The sequence below is a fragment of the Diabrotica virgifera genome, chromosome 2 (genome assembly GCF_917563875.1).
Source record: "Diabrotica virgifera virgifera chromosome 2, PGI_DIABVI_V3a".
Lineage (NCBI taxonomy): Eukaryota > Metazoa > Arthropoda > Insecta > Coleoptera > Chrysomelidae > Diabrotica > Diabrotica virgifera.
The window spans coordinates 78,761,892-78,787,296 of NC_065444.1; the positions used below are offsets into that span (position 1 = coordinate 78,761,892).

General features: G+C 35.6%; 1 protein-coding gene across 1 annotated transcript in view; it reads left to right on the forward strand.

The window, feature by feature from the left end:
• The first annotated feature begins 333 nt into the window (after positions 1-333).
• The window catches only part of LOC114331061 (gephyrin), a 69,572-nt gene continuing 44,500 nt past the window's right edge, over positions 334-25,405 (forward strand). The window contains exon 1 of the mRNA XM_028280536.2: positions 334-409. Coding sequence (XP_028136337.2) covers positions 400-409 — 10 coding nt within the window. The 5' untranslated portion in view covers positions 334-399. The remainder of the gene's footprint in view (positions 410-25,405) is intronic.

Genomic DNA, 25,405 nt, shown 5'->3' on the forward strand with positions numbered 1-25,405 from the left:
AATAACCGGATACAAAGTCGCATTTTTTGGCCATCAGTATATACCTTGAATGGAAAGATTCACTAATAGTTTTGAAGGAACTAAATAATAACAAGTTGAATACGCAGTCAGCGATGATATAATGATTGATCAATAAAATAGGCCAAATTCAGGAACCGTGTAGCAATTTCAACTTTCATCCTTTGTCATACAGTACAAACTCCAAACTACAAAATTAAGCATCACAACTAACACCTTACAGAATTTTGGCTGACGTATGAACGGGTCTTTTTTTAGACCTTTATTTTTACTCTAGCTATTTAAAAACGTAAGAACACACTGTAAATATTTACTCAATGCATTTGGACGTTAACTGTCGCACGGTTCTGGGCAGTAGCTCGACAGATAGGAAACTTTTCAATGACGGAAGGTACGTGGTTCTAATTTTTTCCTGAATACCAGTTTATTTGTTAAAAAGCAATTGTTTCACCAGTTTAGCATGTCATTAACGCACAAATGGTTTGATTTTTGACGTCGCGTCGTTCGAAACACTATCTCTTATGCAAGCTTACAATATTACAGTAAACTTCTTCTTCTTCTTTCTATCATAATCGGTCATGCTAGTAGTAGGCTACTGCCTGTTCATTGCCATCAAGTCTTCCCCGAACGATGAGGTCCAGCATTCTCGCCATCGTTTTGGTGGTCTACCCTGTGGTCTCTTACCTACTGGGTTAGTCGTTTTTGCGCTTCTGACGAGTCTGCTGTCCTCCATTATCTTTATATGTTTGTTCCAATATCGGCAATATCTTCGTTTCTGTCTGACCCACTGTTCTCATCAATTCATCATTTGTAACGTTCTATTTGTGTCGGGTCTTGTTTCTGCCGCATATGTTATAATAGGTATTATTGTATTATTGTTTTATATATTTTGACTTTGCTTTCAGTATTTGGATATTTGTTCTTCCATACGTTTTCACCATCCCGAGATTCTAGCCGCTTTTCAGTGTTTGTTCTCTGACCTCTTTTGAGAGATTTCCATAGCTTGCTATTTTCGCTGAGATATTTGATTCTGAGATTTCCGCTGAGATAGGTGAAGTGATTCACCTGTTCCACAGTTTTGGAGTCAATTTTTAATTTGCATCTTATCGGTTCTTTGGAAATTACTAGGCACTTAGTCTTCTCGGTGTTGATGAGCATGTTTAGTTCTTTAGCTTTAGTATTAAATGCTTTGTCGCCTTTGGAGATTGTCTTTAGAATCGCCGATAAGGACAGCATCGTCTGCGTAGCAAACGACTCTAAAGACAGTAAACACATGAAGAAAATAATCTTGTGAGATTGTGAATTTGATATTTTCATAATACAATCGTGGTTATCTCCCAACGTAAGTAGTATCTAGTGAATTGTTGTTTTCACCCATTTTGAAAAAATGTGAAAACCTTGAATTATTATCCATGTCCGTCTGTCACACAGACTTTGTAAACACAACTCCTCTGTCCTCCGTTCTTATACCGTATATAATGACAAATGATCGAATAAATGCTTGTAATCCAAGGATGGTATCAACGGTGAGAAAGACCTAAACTAAGACTTTCGGTTTTATAGTTGAACCTGAAGTAGGTACTGTTTTAAAGTCGCAGAAATAGTACAAGCGATATATTATTTGACGCGCTTTAGTAAGGCGAGCACAAAAATATATACTTTAGGTTTCATGCCTGTCTGTCCATCCGTCCATCCGCCTATCTCTCCGCGAATATATGTTAACTCCCCCGTTAGTAAAATAGATAGAATGCTGGTAGAAACTGACCTAAATAGTGTCGTGGTGTTCATTCCATACCACTGGCGGAGGTTCCTAGGCCAGGATGTTTTTCTGCGTCCGGGGCTGCGCTTTCCTTCTATTTTTACTTAGAAAATTTCAAATTTAGAATTTCAAATTTCGGATTTCTTATCACGTGGGCAAAGTAGGTAAGTTTCTTCTTTTTATGATATTCAGTATTTCTCTTTCTTTGTTTAGCCGCTGCATTACTGCTTGATTTGTTACTCTGTTCATCCACGAGATCCTCAATATTCTGCGGTAAGCCCACATCTCAAAAGCCTCAATTCTCTTGCATATTGTTTCCGTGAGGGTCCATCCTTCCATTCCATAGAACAAAATGCTGAACACATAGCAGCGTAATAAGCGTATTCTAAGCGTAATTTTTAGCTCTCTGTTCGTTAGTACTTTTTGCATTTTCCTAAATTCTGTTCTCGCTTGCTTTATTCTGCATTTGATTACCTGTGATAACTCCCATTTTTCATTCACCCAGCAGCCTAAATACTTGTATGCTTGTATTCTCTGCACCATGTCTCCATTTCTTCTAATATCTGCTAAGTTATTACCTAGCTATATTTTTGTTTTTGCTGATGATCATCCATTGGGCGTGACCCGTCAAAATGGCCCGGTCAAAACAGCCCAGTCAAAAAAGCCCCGTCAAAATAGCCCGGATACAAAATAGCCTCGACAAAATAGCCCGTAAACCAGGGGCGGCTCGTGATAGTACAAGATGGTGAGGCACACTACACTTGAGGAATATTACAGGACACTCTCTCTATAACGAACACGGGTATTACGAGGTTTCGCTTATAACGAGGTATGGCCAACATCTGTGTGCTTACCGAGGCCAGTGCTGTAATAAATTCCACCACCTGTAACTTCCTTCCTATTTATCTGTCGACCGATATTGAATATCGTAGGAAATTTACAATTTGCGATGGCCAAGTTTCATTGTTGAAGACGATAATCGACACCTGATAAACTATGTAGGAGGCATCAAAACATTTCAGTGGTGGTGGTATGCACAATATTGTTGTCTGATATAACGAGATCCGCTTATAACGAATTAATTAGTACGACATTTCAGTTCTCGTTATAGAGGGAGTTTACTGTATTATTATGGTTAGCTTTTCTTTAATAGCCGGAAGGTCGATTTTGTGACGTCATAACGTCTCAAAACGACACCGTATTTATTTTAAGGCTTGCAAATGATATTAAATAACAATTTTATTCGCAAAAGAATAGCCACGAAAGTTTTAAGTCTCTAACATGGTTCATACTCTTAGTAGCTGTTTTTTTATCTAAAAATAATTAATATGATACCACATATCAAAACAGTATGAATCAGATGTTTCGTCCTTCCTTGGTCTCATCAGCGTTGTACAGTCATATTAAGCAAAATTTACATTATATACTACATGACAGCAACGGACAACTGATTCCAGTGGCGTAACCAGGGGGTTTTTGTGGATTATAAGCGCCCCATACGCTTAACATCCTCCTTAATTCCATACGCCCAGAGACCCACCAGTTGTAGCCCCCCTTAGGATCATCCTGGTTACGCCGTTGACTGATTATTTTATTATTAATCACTTGCCAAAATGAAATTATTCTACGCAAACAATATACCTTCAAACACGTGATAATTTCATTTTAGAACCAATCTTATATTGTAAATGTATTGAATATAGGGAAATAAAAACAAGCAAGTAAGCAAATTACTGTTATATAATAAGATTGATTTTTTATGTTAAATAAACTAAGGGCCGGTTGTTCGAACGCTAATCAAAAATGGAATCAACTGATCATTATCAAATATTTAATTACTTTCACCAACTGTCAATGTCAACTTTGTTTGGGTTGATGAAAACATAATTGATTACAATTATGAGATTTATTAATCAATTATGTTAATAATTGTTATGTTAATTAATAATTAATAATTAATTAATCAATCAATTATATTAATTATCAGAATGATAATTAACATAATTGATTACAATCAACTGATTGACGTACGAATGAGGGGTGTTGTTATTTGATGGTTGTTAAGGGGACTTAATTATAATCAACTTCTTGATTAGCGTTCGAACAACCGGCCCTTAGAATTACATTTTATTTTTTTTGGTTTATTTTTTTATAAACAGCGTGCTTAAAAGTAAATGAATTATTATGAAAGAAATTATAATTTCTTATTTTTTTATTAATTTATTTATTTAATTGACATTTGGCAAATGGCATACAGCTCGTCACAGCATGATAACATATTCTAAACATCTAATTATACTATAAATAACCAGAGTGTAAGAAGGCCAAGTACACGTAACTAGAACAAACTGCTTTAACAAACTACCTAAAACTGCAAAACCAAGCTAGAGGCATATTTTTGCCTGCCTCTAAAAGGATTCAAAAAAAAACCTCCGGTTCCAAAAATTATTCAGTTTAAATTTTATTGCTGCCGGCCGATCTCCGTCGGCTAGTCGGCTTCGTAATATGCTAGACAAGGACCCATCTCAAGCACGCTTCTACGGTGCCTCTGCTATATAATTTGAGAAAGTGAGAATTAGACGCCTATATACTCCCACGTAGAGTAGGTACCGATGTATTTATGAAGAACGCTTAACTACAAAGATAAGGGGTCAGGGCCGTACCTATTTTTATTTTTTTTTCATAAAAATAAAGTTTTTATAATAAAAATTAAGTTATTTAGCAAATTTTAAAAAGTTAAATTGTATTTAAAGAATTGATGATGAAATAACGAAATAACGTAAAGAGTAGATTGATATACCGGTGAGGCACTGCCTCACCTGCCTCATAGGACCAGCCGCCACTGCCGTAAACAAAATAGCCCCGACAAAATAGATCGCACACAAAATAGCCCCGGTCAAGACAGCCTCGACTAAAACAGCCCCGGCGAAAACAGCCCCAATAAAAAGTTTGACCTTTTAACGGAGTACCATTTGTTTTAAATCACTATTCTAATTGGAAAATAAGCCAAAGTATTAATAAATTAAACAAAAATGTTGTTGCTTAGTAAAAAAATTCTAATAAGTTAATTTAATCTGACTCATTCATATCGGCAATTCAGACATATATTATACATTTTAAAGTAAAAGACTTTAAAATGATATTGCCAATATTTATGGGTTGCGTTCCTGGGACGAGTTTATTGAAAGATAGTTCATTCGATTATATGAAATCAACTTCAACTTAAGAATATCCGTCACAAAAAATCAAAGCATGTGATCCGTCTTTAAAAAGACAACCACACGCAATGGTGACAGTAAAATTCTCGTGTTAGTGATTCCATAGTAAATCACGAGGAAAAACCAGGAATTTTTTGTTCCTGGTTTTTCCTAACAGAAGACACAGGGTTCGAAATCTCTGAAAAGACCATTTTTATTTAATGTGGTTAAGGTAAACATCTGAATTGAGGATAATTACCATTTTCGAAAAAATGTATTTTTAAGGGATTATTTGATGATGAACTCTGAAGGGAGCTTTTTGTCGGGACTATTTTGTCGGGGCTATTTTGTGGGCGAGCTATTGTTCCAAGGCTATTTTGTCCGCAGGCTATTTTGTCGGAGCTGTTTTGTGTGCGGGATATTATGTCGGGGCTATTTTGTCGGAGCTTTTTCGACGGGGCTATTTTGACGGGGTACCTCCATTGGGTTTTCTTTATGTTTATTTTCAGACCCATTTGTTGACTATGGTCCGTCACTGAATGTAGGAGTGCCTGCAAATCATACTTGTCCGTTGCTAGCAAAACTGTGTCATCAGCGTATCTCAGATTGTTGATGACTATTCCATTGGCAATTATACTTATATACTTATATTTTGTCTTCTACTGCTTCTCTGAAGATCTTTTCTGCATACAAATTAAGCAGAAGCGGTGAGAGCACGCAACCTTGTCTAACTCCTCTTAGAATAGGAATTTCTTATTAGTACAATTGATATAATTATTATTCGAAGCTCCTTACCTTCGAATACATACATACAGAGTGAGTTTTATGTATGGAAACACTCAATTATCTCAGAAACGGCTTTCACGATTTTTATAGATTTTGGTGGTAAGGATTTTTCTAATGGGGCCGATATTATAGTGGTAATTACATTGTTGTCAGATTTTTAGTTATTCTGGAAATGTAATGAACTTTCTTATTTCAAATGGAACATCCTGTATATTTTTTGCGTTTTGAAATTCTTAAGAAATATTTATTATTTTTTATGTTATATTCCCTATACCTAAATGCCATAATTTCGGAGTTATTGCTACATTTATTAAAAAAAATTAAACAAATTAAAAAATACATTTTTTCGGCCCGGGTATACATTATTTTAGGTTCCTTGGATTATTAAGAACAAAAAAGATCTTTTGTATTTTTTCTCTAAAATCAATCGTTTCCGAATTATAAACAATTTAAAACGAAACAATCGAATAATGACGATTTTCAAGGTTTGTGTGTGTTTATGTTTTATTGGCACTGGTTTAAGCAACCAACTGGCCAGTATTTTCAAGGTTCAAAACCACAAATAAAAAATATTATTTTTGAACTGCGAACTGCTCAAATTCAAGTTCAAGTCTCATTTTATCAGCTACCGATAAGTAGTTTGAGCTTGTTTCATTATAAAACATTGTTTTTTAGTTGTTAATCGCCCGTCCTCTCATATGCGCTTCATTAACAATTAAAAAGCAATGTTTTAGAATAAAAGATACCACAAAATCTTATGGCGAGCTCCTAGAAGAAGGGTTGGGCTTGAATTTAGGTACTTGGTAATTTCAAAAATTATGTTTTTTGCTTATGTTTTTGAACCTTGAAAATCGTCATTATTCGATTTTTTTTAGTTTTAAATTGTTTATAACTCGAAAACGATTAACTTTAGAGAAAAATTACAAAAGACCTTTTTTATTCTCAGTGGTCCAAAGAACGTAAAATAATGTCTACCCGGGCCTAAAATATTAGTTTATAATTTTTTGTTACATTTTTTTTTAATAAATGTAGCAATAACTCAGAAACTATGGCATTTAGGTATAGGAAATATAACATAAAAAATAATCAGTATTTCTTAAGAACTTCGAAACACAAAAAAATATAGGTTGTTCCATTTGAAATAAGAAAGTTCATTAGATTTCCAGAAAAACGGAAGATCTGACAACCATGTAATTATCACTATAATATCGGCCGTATTAGAAAATTCCTGCCCACTAAAATCTATAAAAATCGTGCAAGCCGCTTGCGAGATAATTGACGGTTTCCATACATAAAACTCACTCTGTACATTCGAAACAAATACATGTATACTTCCGGTTTCATGCCTGTCCGTCCGTCCGTCTGTCCATCCGCGAATAACTCCTATATACGTTATTAGAACTGATATAATGACAAACGAGGAGTCGAGTGAGAGCTTGTAACTCAAGGATGGTATTAAAGATGTGAAATTTGACCTCGGACTTCCTGTTGCTGAGTTGCAACTGGAAGTACTGTTTAAAAGTCGCTGAAATAGTACAAGCGGTATATTACTCGACGCGCATTAGCAAGATGGAAATAAGTATATACTTCCGATTTTTATATCACTTCCGGTTAAAAAGGTGTAATCGGAAGTGACACATTTTTTTATAGCCTTTTTTTTTCTATTTGAAATGTCGAATAAAGGCCTCTCCCATTTCTCGCCATTCATCTCTGTTGTGTGTGAGGCGTTTCCACATTGGTCCTGCGACTCTTCTGATGTCATCGCTCCAGCGCATTTGAGGTCTTCCTCTTGGTCTCTTCGCTTCGTACGGTCGCCAGTTTCCAACTTCTTTGCTCCATCTACCATTTTCGAGATGTTCGTTGTGTCCTGCCCATTTCCATTTTAATTTAGCCGCTTGTTCCACGGCATCCCTTACTTTTGTTTTGTTTCGGGTTGCTTCGTTTGTTTGCCGATCTATGAGTGAGATACCAAGCATCTGTCGTTCCATGGCTCTTTGAGTTTTTCTAATCTTGTCCATGTTCATTTTTGTGAATGTCCAGGTTTGAGCTCCGTAAGTGAGAACGGGAAGGATACAAGAATCGAACACTTTGGTTCGAAGGTATTGTGATGAGAGGTATATATGAGAGTTTTCCGAATGCAGCCCATCCCATTCTTACTCGTCTGCTTATTTCGGTAGTTTGGTTTTCTTTGTTTACCTTGATATTCTGACCTAGATATATATATATTCTTTTACATGTTCCACTTTTGTTCCTTGGATGGTTATCGTTGGTTGATCATCTTTGTTCGACATTAGCTTAGTTTTGCTCAAGTTCATTTTTAGTCCTTTTTTTAAGGATTCTCTATGAAGCTCATCGATCATCACCTTCAGTTCTTTCCAGCTGTCGGCTATTAGTACCACGTCATTAATTTAATGATTTAAAGATGTCTTCAAGTGCGGCAGTAAATAGTTTTGGAGATATGGTGTCTCCCTGTCTTACTCCTCGGTTGATTTTAATTGGCCTAGTTTTCATGTCGTTATCCATCGTGACTACCATTTTAGCATGTTTGTATATATTATGTATTAATATCCTATATCTAGAATCGATTCTGCTATTGACCAGTGCTTCCTCAATAGCCCATAATTCTATGCTGTCAAAAGCTTTTTCGTAATCTATAAATGCTAAGCAGATTGGTAAATTGTATTCGTTAACTTTTTCTATTAGGATCTTTAGTGTGTGAAGATGGTCGCATTACTGAAGCCTTTTCTAAAACCGGCTTATTCTACTGGTTGATATACATCGAACTTTGTTGTCAATCTATTTGTAATTATTTTTGTGAAGGTTTTATAAAGTCGTGATAGTAGTGATATTGGACGATAATTTTTCAGATCTGTATTGTCACCTTTTTTGTGTATTAAGATTGTGTTAGCAGTATTCCATTCCTTTGGTATGTTTCCTTCAAATAGGCATTTATTAAAAAGTATTTTTAGGTATCTGATAACTTCTTCCCCGCCGTCTTTCAGCATTTCTGCCAGAATTCCATCGTTACCCGGTGCTTTATTTCTTTTCATTTCTTTAGGTGCATTTTCTATTTCTGCTTCGCTTATTTCGGGCATTAATTCAGAATTTACGTTTGTTATTTGTCTTTTCAGATTTTGCTTTGAACAGTCGGGGGGATCGTTTTTTGAATGGTATAATTCAGTATAGAAGTTTTCAATTATCTTCGATATCTGAGCTTTGCTTGTTTCTAGTTGGCCTTGTTGATTTTTTATAGCTATAATATTTTTCTTGCCTAATTTCGGTTTGGTATATTTCAGACTTCGATTTTTCTCTATCACTTCTTCTATATGGTCTTCTTGCTGTTTTCTAATATCGTCTTTTATCTGTTTTCGTATGGCTCGGTTCCTTGTATTCTGTGGTATTTCTTTTGTTTCGTGACAAGAGCTCTCTTCGTTGTTTCAGCATATTCTGCGATTCTGCAGTTATTTTGGATTTTTTATTTTTATGACGGGTCGCTATTTCAGAGCTGGTACTTATTCAATAGTTCTTTTGTTATAACTGAGTTAATTTGATTTATGCTGAGTTGTTCTAGATTCAGTGCTTGGGCGGTTTTTAATTTACTAGCATATTTTTCTTTATCGGCTTTTAGCTTTTCTGTATCTATTTGTGTCGTGTTCTTAAAGTTAGTTCTACGTTTGCTATACCCAATTCTTAGTTTAGCTCTAACCATTCTATGATCGCTTCCCAGAGAGACCGAATTTATTACTGTTACATCTTCTACGATATCTTTCTTGTTACACAATTTCGTTCCGTGTTTTTCCGTTTGGTGATAACCACGTCCACTTCCTTTTTTTATTTGTTGCTATGTAGGAAGTTCACAAGGGTTTCTCCTCTCTCATTTCTAACACCATAGCCGAATTCACCAATATAGCTTTTAGTTTCTTCTAGTCGTTGTCCGATCTTAGCGTTGAAATCTCCTATTATTAGTGTATAGGTGCTGTGGTAGCACGTGTTGGTTTCTATTATTTTCTCGTAGAACTCATCTATCTCTTCATCGGGATGTGTTGAAGTTGGGGCGTACACTTGAATAATTTTTAGGGTGATTTTCTCGTGTATATTCATCATGATCATTGCAATTCTTTCCGAGATTCCCACATATTGTTCTATTCTACTAGCATATTTCTTAGAAACCAGAAATCCTACGCCGTTTAGACTTTGCTCATCGTGCCCTTTGTAATACAAGATGTTACCTGATTGCAATGTTATGCGCTCTTCGCCTTTCCTTTTTACCTCTGCGAGACCAATTATGTCCCAGTTCAGGTCCTTTATTTCTTCTTCTAGCTCATAGATTTTCTCATCTTTGTTTAATGACCTTACGTTGAGTGTTGCTATATTCAAATTTGTAGTTTTTAGCGATTTCTTGCTTCCCCCAGATTCCGTGAAGCTGTCCTTTTTTATAAAGGAGTGGGACTTGCCAACACTGTATGACTTAACCACCTGGGGACCTACTCCTATCGTTTTAGAATTCGCCATAGTTTTGGGGAGGTTATTAGCCTTAAAACACCGCGCTGGCCAGACGTGTTGGTGAATGTTTAATCAGCCGTCCATTCTGGATCAGACGCTGTTCGTAGCCGCCCACTCTGGATCAGACGCTACAATTTGTGATCCTATACTATCGCTAAAATCAAGGGTTGCCAGCTCCGCCATCTTCGCCGTACCGAAAGTATTCTTCTTCGCCTTGGATGCCGTTCTGGACTTCATCCGTGACCCTGGACAAGGGACCCTTAGCAGGTGCTAGCTTCCCGGGTCAAGAAGCTCCTGGAATCTGCGGGGGGCAGGGATTGATTCACTTTCCCTGTTAGGACTATCCAATAGAATCCATAGGACTCCAAAAGAGTTCCTACCCGCTACCCATTACCCAGTGCCACATTATAGTCGCAGAAATAGTACCTACATGGGAAAAATCAATCATCACGTATTGAAAAGTCGAACTCGAATATTTAGTTCCGGTTTTGATGTCATTTCCGGTTAAAAAGTTATCGTAAGTATATCAATCGACGCAAAGTTACACGAAGAGTTCAAATATCGATTTCCAGTTTTACTTCCGGTCACGTTGGGCGAAAATCTAAGCCTTACAAAGTCCAATTGCTTGTTTTTATTTGCTTTCTCCGTGTTACAACTTGCAAGCATACCAGGGAAATGAGAATTTATCAAGACAGTCACTGTAACTACTACGAGCCCCTTCCCATCTCAGTTGGCCCAACGTTAGATTGAAGAGAAATTTAAATTTTAGAGAACAAAAACAAGCGTAGAGCTAGACCTCAGCGTAAACTTTAATATTTTTAATTAACCGAACAGCATTTTTGGATACCCATCATCTTTTTGGTGTGCCTATCCCAGTGGCGGAACTATACATTTTCCTTGGGGGGAGGGGGTTCCAATGAAACACCAACCAAAAGACAAAAAAAGATTAACCCAAACTACATAAGTAATAACTTACATATATGCATTAAGATTCCTTAATTTACCTAACCAGTGGGTTTATTGCGTTAAATTTGTAGGTTTATGTGATGTATCGAGCCCTCGGATTATCAAATCACGAGATTAATCGCGTAGTGCGCGCGCCGAAGATTTTACACACCTGCGCGAACTATCTTTCAGATGAGGACATTCAGGCTCGCTATTGTTGTTTACATGTAATTAGTTATATTTACGTAATATGTACCATCGCTTAAATAAACGGGTAGTAACTCCAAATTACTGTTGTATTAATTAGATATTATGTCAACCCAGACTCGTACTTGAAACTGGCGACGAGGATGGGATTTAAGTGCTTTGTTCTTTGTTCATCCCGGAGATAAATAATAAGACAAGGTTAGTAAAGATGGCAGCTTACGGACACATAGAAAATTTCAATATTAGTGAGCCAAAAAATTGGGACTTCTACGTCGAACGAATGGAGTTCTTCTTCACGGCCAATAATATCACGGACCCAGAGAAGAAAAGAGCCACATTTCTGAGTCTGTGTGGGGCAAGTACTTATGAAATTATAAGGTCTTTGGTTGCACCAGCAAAAGTCTGTGATTCGAGCTACGAACAGATCACTGCCGAGTTGAAAAAACATTTTGCGCCAAAAACGTCTGAAATTGTCTGCAGATTCAAATTTTATAGGCGAAATCAGCAAACTGGTGAAACAATTTCTGTGTATCTAAAAGAATTGCGAAAATTGGCAGAACCCTGTGGTTTCGGAAATGGCCTGGACGCAATGCTACGAGATAGATTAGTCTGTGGCTTATTGGATGACACCTTACAGCAAAAGTTGCTCGCCACAGAAAAGTTAAAACTTAAAGACGCACAAGACATGTGGCTGGCACACGAAGTGGCTGTTCAAAGTTTGCAGGTGTTACGAGAGAGTGAGCTGAACACAGAGGTGAACGCAGTTGGTTTTCATAGAAATCAGCAAGGACAATCAAAACAAAAATCAGCTGATCGCGAACGGAAAAAGTGTTTTCGGTGCAGAATGGAACATTCTCCTGAACATTGTTAACACATTAAATCAACATGTACATTTTGCAGGAAGGTCGGACATATTGAAATAGCTTGTTTTGGTAAAAAGAAAGACCAAAATCAAAGACGCAAAGTGCATCAGACTACCGAGGAATCGACAAAAAATACCGAGCCGGTTTCGGGAAATACTCAAAGTGTTTGTTATCAAAGTAGCGACTATAATTTTTCGTTATTTAACGTGACGTCTGATAGCATTACCGGTAAATATTTAGTAGACGTGCTACTCAATGACAAAAAGGTGAAAATGGAGGTTGATTCGGGCGCAAGTTTCCCAACGATTAGCAAATCGACCTACCATAAAATGTTTAGTGAAAATCGACCTAAATTAAATCAATCCAGTGTTATTCTACGTGATATTCAAAACTCAGTGATACCCATACCAGCCCATACTGGGTGAGTGTCTAGTAGAGGTGAAAAGGGGTCAACGATCAGCGAATCTTTTCTTTATAGTCACGGAAGGAAACCGCGCCAGTCTTCTGGGTAGAAACTGGTTTGAGAGGTTAGGATTAACCATAGCAGGGGTAAGTCAGATTTATTCCATTTTTAATTATCCAGAAGAATACCCAGATGTATTTAACACGGATTTGGGATCTTACCGGGGTCCCCCAGTAAGTTTTTCGTTAGACAAAAATGTAAGGCCAATTATGCTTAAAGCGCGTAAGGTTCCCTTTGCACTAAAAGACAAGATTGAAGCTAAATTTGACAGGCTTATAGCGCAGGGTGTTTTAGAGCCGATTACACACCCAAAATGGTGCACCCAATTGTGACCGTTTGCAAAGAAAAGAGGGAGGTTCGGATCTGCGGCGATTACAAATCTACATTGAACTTAGCGCTAAATCCAGATCCTTATTCAGTGCCAGCGGTACAGAACATTTTATCCACTCTCGCGGGCGGTAAAGTGTTTGCAAAACTAGACATGGCGCAAGCTTATCTGCAGTTAAGTGTCAACCGCGAAGCTGCGAAGGCACAAACAATTATTACGCTTAAGGGAGCTTTTAAATGCAATCGTTTACAGTTCGGTATATCCGTGGCTCCACAATTTTTTGAAAAATTCATAGACACTAGATTAACGGGTAGTTCGGGTGTACTACCGTATTACGATGACATTTTAATAGTAGGTAGCTCAGAAATAAACTTATGACTCAAAAGTGCGCGCAGTATTATCGCGTTTCCAGGAAGACGGGCATTTGCGTAAGGAAAAGTGTGTTTCTCGAACAAAGACAATAGAGTTTCTCGGGTTTCAAATTAGTGAAGACGGGTTACTTCCCACTAAAGACAAAATCGCAGAAATCACCAATGCGCCTGCTCTGACTAATAAAACCGAATCACAAGCTTTTCTTGGACTTTTAAATTTTGATCATGCTTTCCTAAAAGACAAGGCAACTATTGCAAATCCGTTACATGCACTGTTCCGAAAGGACGTTCCTTGGCAGTGGCGTTTCAAGGAACAAAAAGCTTTTGAATTATTAAAAGACATTTTGGCAAAAGAACCGGTGTTGGGACATTACAGTGAACGGAAGGATTTATTTTGACGTGTGATGCTAGCCCTTACGGGTTAGGTTGTGTGCTTAGCCAGCGCGATGATGAGGGATGCGAATATCCAGTGGCGTACCATAGTCGTACTCTATCATCTGCGGAACGAAACTTCGCCCAAATCGACAAAGAAGCACTGGCCATAATATCGGGCGTTAAAAAATTCCATGAATATGTATATGGCAGGAGAATAAGCATAAAAACGGACCATAAACCATTGCTGGGCATTTTTAATCAAAAAAAAGGTGTTCCAGAGATACTGTCACCCAGAATGCTTAGATGGGCTCTTATGTTATCAGCGTATGATTATGAATTATGCTACATACCGGGGGCAAAAATTCATAATGCAGATGCTCTTAGCAGGTTGCCACAAAAGGTAAATGCGCCAGAACCGCCAAACTCAGATGACGTTTTGATGCTCGAGAACATCCCAGAAAAACTAATCTGTGCCAAAGACATCGCTAATGAAACTAAGAAAGAACCAGTGTTACCTAAAGTTTGCAGATAATATACTCCTTATCTACAACTAGTATGATATAATTTTATAACAATTATGTATAGGACCTTTTTGTTTCAAATTTCACGTAGAACATTTTTGTATAGAACATTGTTTTTGCTAAAGCATAGTTTTAGAAATATTGACGAAAAACGTAAAAAAACTACTAATTTACCGACTTTTCCCCATCTCCCCCCCAATATGTGGACCATATAGAACAATTTGGTGTTGGAGGAAAACTTTTACTTTAGATGTCTGGGTTAGGCCTTTTTTGAACCAATTATACTATACTACCTCCATAATTTTGGAACCGTTCATTTTAGAAGAATTATGCATAGGACCTTTTTTATTGCAAATTTAATGTAGAACATTTTTGTGTAGAAGGTTGTTCATGCTAAACCGCATAGTTTTAGAAATATTGACGAAAAACGTAAAAAACTACGAATTTACCGATTTCTCCCCCCTCTCCCCCCAAACCCGACGCTCAAAATGGTGTGACTTTTTTCTGAACATTATGTGGACTATATAGAACAATTTGGTGTTGGAGGATAACTTTCACTTTGGATGTCTGGGTTTGGGTCTAGTTATACCATACTAAACGTAAACACGAAATTAGCTGTTATCAAGACTGCCTGTTATGGGGTACCAGTAGTGTTGCCCAAATGCAAGACCAAGACGAGACTTGGATAGTCTTGGTCTTGGTCTTGCACCAATACACCTGGTCTTGGTCTTGGTCTTGGTATTGCACTCCCAGTCTTGGTCTTGGTCTTGGTCTTGCAGCAAGAGTCTTGTAAGTCTCGCAGTTACCCACTAGCATATTGCTATTTATTAAATATTACGTTAGATCTTAGAACAACGTAAACGTATAGGTACATTTTCAGCTTTACTTAACATAGACATAGTAAAAACCAACCAAATTAATAAATGTCTAAACAACTCACATTGGGTGGGTTTGAACCCACGATCTAAACTATCCTTGCCTATAGTCTAACGTCTAACTAACTGAGTTATCTACCATGTCCCACGGGAGTCAGTCTGTTTCTTAATAAAAGTTTGCATTTTGTGTTTAGTGTCCTTCGATAGATTTTTCAAAAATATTGAATACGTGTAATTTTGAATTTTTCGATCTCATATTCTTTTCGCGAAATATCGTGAGGTTCACATTTACAATTTAAAATTTACCCCCACCCCTCTCCGTGGGTGGTCGTGTTTAGTATCATTCGATAGAGTTTTGAAAAATATTGAACGTACTTTTTAATTTTTCGATCTGACATTCATTTCGCGAAATATTCGCTTTTTTGTGAAACTTTGTGACTCACCCATTTCCTTACGCCCCGCTCAAATCGTCTGATTTTTTAAATATACACTGTTTTGCATGTACATACTAAACTTACCTTATCTTAATCTGAAAGCCAATATATGGTAGAGGTACATTTACAGGGTACAAGGTTTCTCCCCATGTGATAACCTGACGCGCTCCAGTAACTGCAAAAATCCCCGCTTGCCCTACCATTAAATGCATCATTTTATTTCAATTTTTTATAAGATATATTTTTGATTAAAATATTTTTTTCGATAAAATACTTACTTTTTGAGTCATTTGCGCAAAAACCGTCGAAAAACGTGTGTTTTTTTGTTGAAAAATGAACATATTCAGTCGTAAATAGCTCGAAAAGTATTGACTTGGTTTATTTGTAGATGAATCAAATAGAACAAAAGTTGCTTAGAATTAGTCAGTTTATTCAACCTTGACTTATTTTGAACCTTCGTTTTTTAACCCCCAAGAAGGGGTGAAAGGTGAAACTCATCCCCAGGGCAAAATCACACATGCATCGGCCAATATCTCTTTTTTGACGTGTTAGCTATGTGTACGCGAACATGTCAATCCAAAATCCAAGCGGTTCTTTAAAATTTCAAGGTTTTGTAACATTTTACCGTGAGTGAATGGACTATACAAAATTTTGTTTGGCCTATTGATCTAATATCTAATTGCGCAATCTTCAAAAAGTTTATAAGTAGGACGTTTAGTCTTTACGATATGGTATTATTCCCACTAACTGATAAGAAAAAAACAAATGACTGGGTGTCCGTAACAGTGGATATGCTATTCGTATTATATTTTTATCAACAAAGGCGACATTATATCTTTAAAAGTTTCAATGCGATATTATTATACTGTCGGCGGCGTCACACAACACAAGCAGACTATTTTATGAAAGGTATTCCAAAATCTAGTACAATCACTTTCGGAGCGTAGGCGTTGACTGATATTAGGAAAGAATGAAAATAAATATTTTATTTTTACATTGTCATAATTGACCTCTGAGTGTTCTTATATGGATATTTTAATTCGATATATATTTTTATCGTATTGTTCATAATGCGCATAAATCCCATTTTCCAAATTTTTGTTACATATTTTTTTGCGTCTCATTGTCTCTAAGCATATTAGGTCTGGATCCCGCGTATGAAAAAAAAGTTGATTAATAGCAAGCTGAAAATTTGTTAATAGCTTAAGGGTGTCTAGTCGGACAAACTTTGATATATGGGAACACTGGAACAGGGGAAGTTTTAATTGCGGAACAGATTAAAAATTTGGAACGTCAGAACACGAAAACGTCACATGTATTTTGTCCGACAGAACTTCCAATTGATTTGTTACCCTTTCATTTAACTCTCATGCAAATCAGACTACTATTTATCACTAAATGGGCATTTTAATGAATGGAACACGTAGAACATGTCAAATGACAGGAATTATGACAGGTGATAAATAGCAGTCTGATTTTTGCATGAGCGTTTAATGAAAGGGTAACAAATCAATTGGAAGTTCTGTCCGACAAAATACTAGGAACGTTTTCGTAGTTTGACGTTCCAAATTTTTAACCTGTTCCAAAATTAAAACTTCCCCTGTTCCAGTGTTCCCATACATCAAAGTTTGTCCGACTAGATACCCTTAAGCTATTAACAAATTTTCAGCTTGCTTTTAATTAAATTTTTTTTCATACGTGGGATCCAGATCTATATTCCCGAACTAATTAATATATTCCATAAAACGACACTCAATCCTAACGCAAGACGCAAGAGTCTCGCAGGCTTAGTCTTGTTCTTGCTCAAGTGTTGCACGGTCAGTCTTGGTTTTGGTCTTGCTAAAATAAGGCGGTCTTGGTCTTGGTCTTGGTCTTGCTAAAACGCAAGAACAAGACCAAGACTGCAAGACCAAGACCGATTTTGGGCAACGCTAGGTACAAGGGTAATAGTTCCACTTGAAGGGAGGAAAACAATACTGAATTTGCTACACTCAGCACACCCTGGAATCGTAAAAATGAAGTCACTGGCACGCTCATATGGTGGCCAAATCTCGACAAGCAAATTGAGCACCTAGTAAATACATGCAGCGAGTGCCAGGAGTCTAGAAATATGCCAAAAAAGGCTCCAATCCATCCTTGGGAGTGGGCCAGAGCTCCATGGACAGGATACACCTCGATTTTGCCGGTCCATTTAAAGGGAAAATGTTTCTGATAATCATACTTAGACTCATATTCAAAGTGGTTGGAGGTAAAAATCGTTCCAAATACCTCTAGTGCTGTGACCATAGACATTTTACGCGGTTTATTTGCCACTTATGGCATCCCAGATGTTGTCGTATCGGATAACGGAACTAGTTTTACGTCGGCTTATTTCCAAGATTTTTTAAAGAAAAACCTTATTAGACAAGCATTAGACAATGTAAAAAATGCACTTAAGAAAATGACAGATAGCAATAAACAAACCGACATACAAGTAGCATTGCACAGATATCTCCTTACTCAGCACATTACACCCCATTGTGCGACAGGGAGATGCCCATCAGAAATATTAATGGGGCGGAAGTTAGGCTCACTTTTTGATCGTCTACAGCATGATTTTAGGAAAGAGGTGCTATCCAAGCAAGAGACCAAATATCCTGATGAAGCAGGGCCCAGAGTTTTTCACGAAAACGAGACTGTATTTGCAAGGTCATTTACTCCTGGTCAAAAGTGGCTTCCTTCCAAAATAATTGAAACCACCGGACCATTAAGCTACAAGGTTCAAACACCTGATGGTAAAATTTTACGTCGTCATTCTGACCAAATAAGAACTCGGGTATGTGACCAGGAAACCACAGACGAAGTTACACCGTCAACCTCGATGGAAACAGGAATACGCGTAACTCCGCAACAGCTTTTTCCGCATCCTAAGGATTTGGTAGATCCAGAACCAGAACTTGGAGAGCATGTCTCTGAAGTCAAGAAGCCACCTGCTCGAATAAGAAAACCTCCAAAGTATTTGGAGGACTATGATGAGTAAATTCATCTAGGAGGGAGGAGTGTGATGTATCGAGCTCTCAGATTATCAAATCACGAGATTAACCGCGTAGTACGCGCGCCGAAGATTTTACACACATGCGCGAAGTATCTTTCAGATGAGGACATTTAGGATCGCTATTGTTGTTTACATGTAATTAGTTATTTTTACGTAATATGTACCATCGCTTAAATAAACGGGTAGTAACTCCTAATTACTGTTGTATTAATTAGATATTATGTCAACCCAGACTCATACTTTAAAGTTTAAGTTTCATGTATTTTGGCCTTGTGGGATTTCTTTATCTTTATCCTGTCTGAAGCAGCACGGAAAAGCTGCACAGACGTTGTGTTAAATCAGGTTCTGAGTTCTGAGAAAAAATGTGAAAGTTACCCTTTATTTTTAATTGCATTTAAATTCTTCGCGGCATAGATTTTACTAATCTCTGGCAAAATTCTGGCGTAAATGAATCCTTGCAACTTTTGCTTCAATTCGTTGGCGGACGGTAGAATGTTTTCTCAATGCTTTTTTTTTATTTCGCTCCAAAAAGTTTCTATCAGGGACAAGTCAAGACTGTAAGAAACACTTTCCAAAAATTGTATACTATGGGCTTGAACGCATTTTAAACTCCTTTTTATGCCAACCTGGTCGTCCAATGAAAAACAAAATCTTCCGCTGATGTTCATAATCAGTAGAAGAGATTCTTCTAAAATCTTCAAATATTTTCTGTACTTAGGTACAATCTAACAATCATAACATTAGCAGAAGAACAACAAGGTTTTAGGTCGGGAAGGTCATGCACTGACGCTATATTTATAATGAGTAGTGTGACCAACTAGCCCGAATAATCCGGGACATGGCCCGAATTACAAAGTCGTGTCCCGGCGTCCCGGACAAGGCTTTCGGGCCATCCGAATTTTCAACTATTTGGTAAAATTCTATTTTGAAGTTCTGAATACGTTATTCTTCTAAGGATTTACATCAAATTAAATTTTTGGGAGAAAAAAGTCGACAATTTCTAGAGTGTAATACTAATAAAATTATTAGTGGACGTTTTTCGTTTCTGTATTTTAATTATCGTCTTATGAAAAGACATACATTGTATTTTTGATAAGATTAAGCCACAATTGGTTGTAATCATAATACCCCAGGCTGTGGGTGAAAAATAGGTCGATTTCAGGATATAATTCAGGAATTTTTGAAACCTATCAGGTGTTGTAAAGGACGATGCCAGGAATAACTTCTACTAAAATGTAACCAAACATATTGTACGCTTTTTTTTTAATTGCGATTTTCATTTGTTAAATTTGCAATTTTTATTGATTTTTAATTTTGCAGCTTAGGATATTGATTTTAGAGAAAAACTTATTAATAGAAAGTTGTAGTAAATTAAAAAACCTACAATTTGAAGTACGGTAAGTTTAATTTGGTTAATTGGTTATTGCAAAACAGCCTGCGAAAGGTCCAAAATGACCGTTTTTTACAATTGCATTATTTATTGTACAAATATTTTTTTTATTTTTTAAAGCTTTAAAATAAAGATCTTTCAATTCCAAACATAAAAAAAATTGTAAAGCCAGATTAACGAATTTGTTGCTTAGATATTATAAATTGTTTATCCCAAGAGGTCAAATGTCGAAGGCTATAACTTTTTGAAAAAAAAATCGTAGAGAGTTGGTGAAACATCTAATCTCCTTCTAAAGAGTTATATTTTCATATTCTGATGTAAATTAATGCGTAAAACATTTTTAAACCTCTAATTTTTGGGTTTGAAAATAAGGGGGCAAATTTCGTTATAAACATTTAGAGCTGAAGCGGCCCTGTACATCCTATGAGTTTTTAACTTACAGATTATTGTTGCTAAAGATGAAACAAAGATTTATAAAAAAATAAAAAATTTCTACGACCAACTGAAGCCGAGATAATTTTTGGGTTTGGAAATAAGGCATATTTCGTTATAAACATTTAGAGCTGAAGAGGCCCGGTACATCCTGTGAGTTTCTAACTTGATTATTGTTGCTGAAGACAAACCGAAGATTTATAAAAAAAAATAAAAAATTTCTACAACCAACTGAAGCCGAGATAATTGTTTTTTTTTTTCTTAAATCGTAGTGCCTTTATTTATAACAATTAAGAAATTATTTTACAGTCATTGACTAAAGAAAGACTTATATTATCTTAAAATAAAAATTATTATAAAATATTATTACATTTAATTATTAAAAATTATTTTTAAAATCGGTGCTTTTGCGAGCGGCCGAATTTTGCAAATCGCCCGGCTCGCTTCAAATCCGCGCGCTCGGAAAATTTTTACGTAACTTGTATTAAATGTTGTCAGAAAACAATTTAATAATATTACCATTATAATATACAGTCTATTTACCACTGTATTTGTTTTTCTTGATAAACTTTTATATGTGAAATTTCATTTCTGAAGAAATAATATTACAAAAATGATACATATATATGAAATATATATATTTTAAAATTTTTTTCATTGTTATATAAATATAATAATAATAATGTTATTTCTTACTATAATATACAATATAAAACTTTTTCTTCTTGTAGTGACTATTCTTTTTGGATTTCACATATAAAAGTTTATCAAGAAAAACAAATACAGTGGTAAATAGACTGTATATCATAATGGTAATATTATTAAATTGTTTTCTGTCAAAATTTAATACAAGTTACGTAAAAATTTTCAGAGCGCGCGGATTTGAAGCGAGTGGGCGATTTGCAAAATTCGGCCACTCGCAAAAGCACCGATTTTAAAAATAATTTTTAATAATTAAATGTAATTATATTTTATAATATTTTTTATTTTAAGATAATATAAGGCTTTCTTTAGTCAATGACTGTAAAATAATTTCTTAATTGTTATAAATAAAGGCACTACGATTTAAAAAAAACAATTATCTCGGCTTCAGTTGGTTGTAGTAATTTTTTACTTTTTTTTTTGTCTTCAGCAACAATAATCTGTAAGTTAGAAACTCATAGGATGTACAGGGCCGCTTCAGCTCTAAATGTTTATAACGAAATTTGCCCCCTTATTTTCAAACCCAAAAATTATCTAGGCTTCAGTTGGTCGTAGAAATTTTTTATTTGTTTATAAATCTCCGTTTCATCTTCAGCAACAATAGTCTGTAAGTTAAGAACTCATAGGATGTACAGGGCCGCTTCAGCTCTAAATGTTTATAACGAAATTTGCCCCCTTATTTTCAAACCCAAAAATTAGAGGTTTAAAAATGTTTTACACATTTATTTACATCAGAATATGAAAATATAACTCTTTAGAAGTAGATTGGATGTTTCACCAACTCTCTACGATTTTTTTTTTCAAAAAGTTATAGCCTTCGACTTTTGACCTCTTGGGATAAACAATTTATAATATCTAAGCCACAAATTCGTTAATCTGCCTTTACAATTTTATTTTATGTTTGGAATTGAAATATCTTCATTTTAAAGCTTTAAAAAATAAAAAAAAAATATTTGTACAATAAATAATGCAAATGCAAACGGCCATTTTGGATATTTAGCAGGCTGTTTTGCAATAACCAATTAACGAAATTAAACTTATCATACCTCAAATTGTAGGTTTTTTAATTTACTACAACTTTTATTAAAAAGTTTTTCTCTAAAATCAATATCCTAAGCTGCAAAATTAAAAATCTTTAAAAATTGCAAATTTAACAAATGAAAATTGCAATAAAAAAAGCGCACAATATTTTTGGTTACATTTTAGTAGAAGTTATTCCTGGCATCGTCCTTTACAACACCTGATAGGTTTCAAAAATTCCTGAATTATATCACGTTTTTTCACCCACAGCCTGGGGTATAATTACAATTTTATATTAACTTAAGGTGATATACTAAAAAGCTTCTCAACAAACAGTATACTGAGGCAATACATGTAACTGATGACCGCGACCAGTGGAGAAATATTATCAATCAAACTGTCCGAGCTGCTGAAGCCCAATTACGAACCACAACACATCTACTAAGATGTTAATGACTATGATGATGAAGATGATATGTTTGTATTTACATGGAAATCCAACATCAGTTGATTTTCTAATTTTTCCTTTTTTGAGAAAGATTTCCGGATTGGAAGTCGAAATATCAAAACCTAACAAAAATGTAATTATTATTATAATATCAATTGTGGCTTAATGCCATCAAAAATATCATTGTCAACATAAAAATGTTAAATAATCAATAAAATGATATTAAAATTCTTCATTTGAAAAATGGCCCGATTTTCGTTGAAAAGTCCCGGATTTTAGATATTTTTTCAGCTTTGTCCCGAATTGCACTGAATTGGAGTAGGTCACACTAAAATGAGGCAAGTTCAAGAGAAATCGTTGGAATACAACAAACCGGCATATTTATGTTTCGTGGACCTTAAGAAAGCATTTGACAGGGTCACATAAAGGACGTTATCCACTTGTTATACTCGAGAGAGGTACCTCTGGGAATAATTAAAACGATAGAAAACATCTACCAGAACAACATATTAAAGGTAAAAGTGGAAGATGAACTAATTGAACCAATTGAAGCCGGCAATGGGATAAGATAGGGGGATTCATTGAGTCCTTTATTGTTCAACCTGATCATGGACGAAATAATAAAAAGAGTAAGAACTAAAAAAGGATACCAAATGGGAGAAAAACAACTTAAAATAATCTGCTATGCGGACGATGCAATACTAATCTCTCAAAGTGAAGATGCTTTACAACGTATGCTGCACCAATTCAACATAATCGCCAGAAAATTTAACATGTTAATTTCCTCAAAAAAGACAAAATGCATGGTTATAACAGCAGATTAAATAAGATGTAAATTGGAGCTGGAAGGTCAGATAATAGAACAAGTGATGGAGTTTAAATACCTAGGCATCACACTATCTAGCTACGGAAGGCTCGAAACAGAAGTGGAAGATCAAGTGAATAGAGCAAACAGAGCAGCAGGTTACCTGAATGACACAATATGGAGATATAAAAATATCGGAAAAGAAATGAGAGGCAGAATTTACAAATCAATCAACCGACCAATAATGACATACGCGGCAGAAACACGACCCGACACAGAGAGGACAAAAAGATGGCTCGAAACAGCGGAGATGAAAACCCTTCGAAAAATCGATGGTAAGATTCTATGGGATAGAGCTATAAGTATAGATATACGACGGAGATGCAAGGTGGATAACATTAATAACTGGGTAAGAAACAGAAAAATAGAATGGAATGACCACATAAGCCGAATGACAACAAATAGGGTAGTCAGGACAGCGAGAGACGGTTCCCCAATAGGAAGACGATCAGTGGAAAGAACAACAAAAACGATGGAACGACAACTTACTAGAGGCACATTGAAAAAAAAACAGAGTCATGTCTATACAAAAAGAAGAAGAAGATGAGAGGTACAATCTCATCGACAAAATTAAGCTTTTCCACATCTGTAGACGACATGCTTTCAGATTTGGATTCAGGAGACGAAACTACATAAGAATCCATTGGTAGCTGGGCACCAAGTATTGCACGAGTAGCGACGCACAAAACAAACGAACGAACAAACGAACAGACGTTGCTAATTTATAAACGAAAACAAAATTTTCTTTGAAAATCATACATCAAATGATATATAGATTAATCGGACGTGGATGCGCAAAATTAACAATTAAAAACAAGTCTAAATTGATATAAGCACCGACTACTCTTCAGTATCTTGAAACTAAATGTTTAAACTTCGACCTACTAAGCGACCTCAAAAATAATAATTTACGTGCTGAGTTTTTAAATCTTAGCCCAGTCGGGATAGCATTTGACCTTGCATTAGGAGCTGCCCCAAATTTTATTTTTCTAATCTTTAGGGAGGGTCAATATTAGTATAAATTTAAAATCTCGACTGAATTGCACCGTTGCGTTAGCCGCCATCTTGATTTTAAACGAGAACCGTTTTTGCTCAATATCTCCGCCATTTTCAATTTTTTGGCAAAAAGTGTAGAAACTGAAATTGTTGAAAATGCGATTTTCCATAATTTCACATATTATAATTTTTTCGTGCGGTCGATATTTTCCGAGTTATGAGGGGAAAATAGTGACAGTTGTAGCATAATTATTGAATTATTGAATTATCTCGTTTATTATTAGTTTTACAACAAATATATATCTATACAAAAATTAAGAGAATTAAATTTTGTACAATTTTGATACCGTACATTTTTTTGATAAAATCAATATTTAAGGTAGTACGTATGTGGTAAAGGTGCGAGCGTAAGACCTGATTGATTTTGTAGCAATTGTTTTTGTTCAATATCTCCGCCATTTTCAACTTTGCGACAAAAAGTGTAAGAACTGAAATTGTTGCAATTACGATTTACTACAATTTTTCGAGAGAACCAGTGGCGTGTCTACAAGGGGGGGAATGGGAAAATTCCCCCCAACAGGGTCCAAAATTAAAAAAAAAATTGATGAAACATCACGATATATTAGCTGACATAAAACTTAAAATATCGACAAACAAATTCAACCAATAAAACCCGCTAGTTAATAAAATTAAGTGAACTTAATGCATATGTCTCTTTATGTCTTTTATATATTTAGTTTGGTTGATGTTTCATTGGAAGTTTCGAAAATTGTATAAAATATAATTCTCTTTATTTTTGTTTATGTACAATTATGTCGTAAAGTTAATAATAAATGAGACAATTCAATAATTATGCTTCCCCTCCGCTTCCAT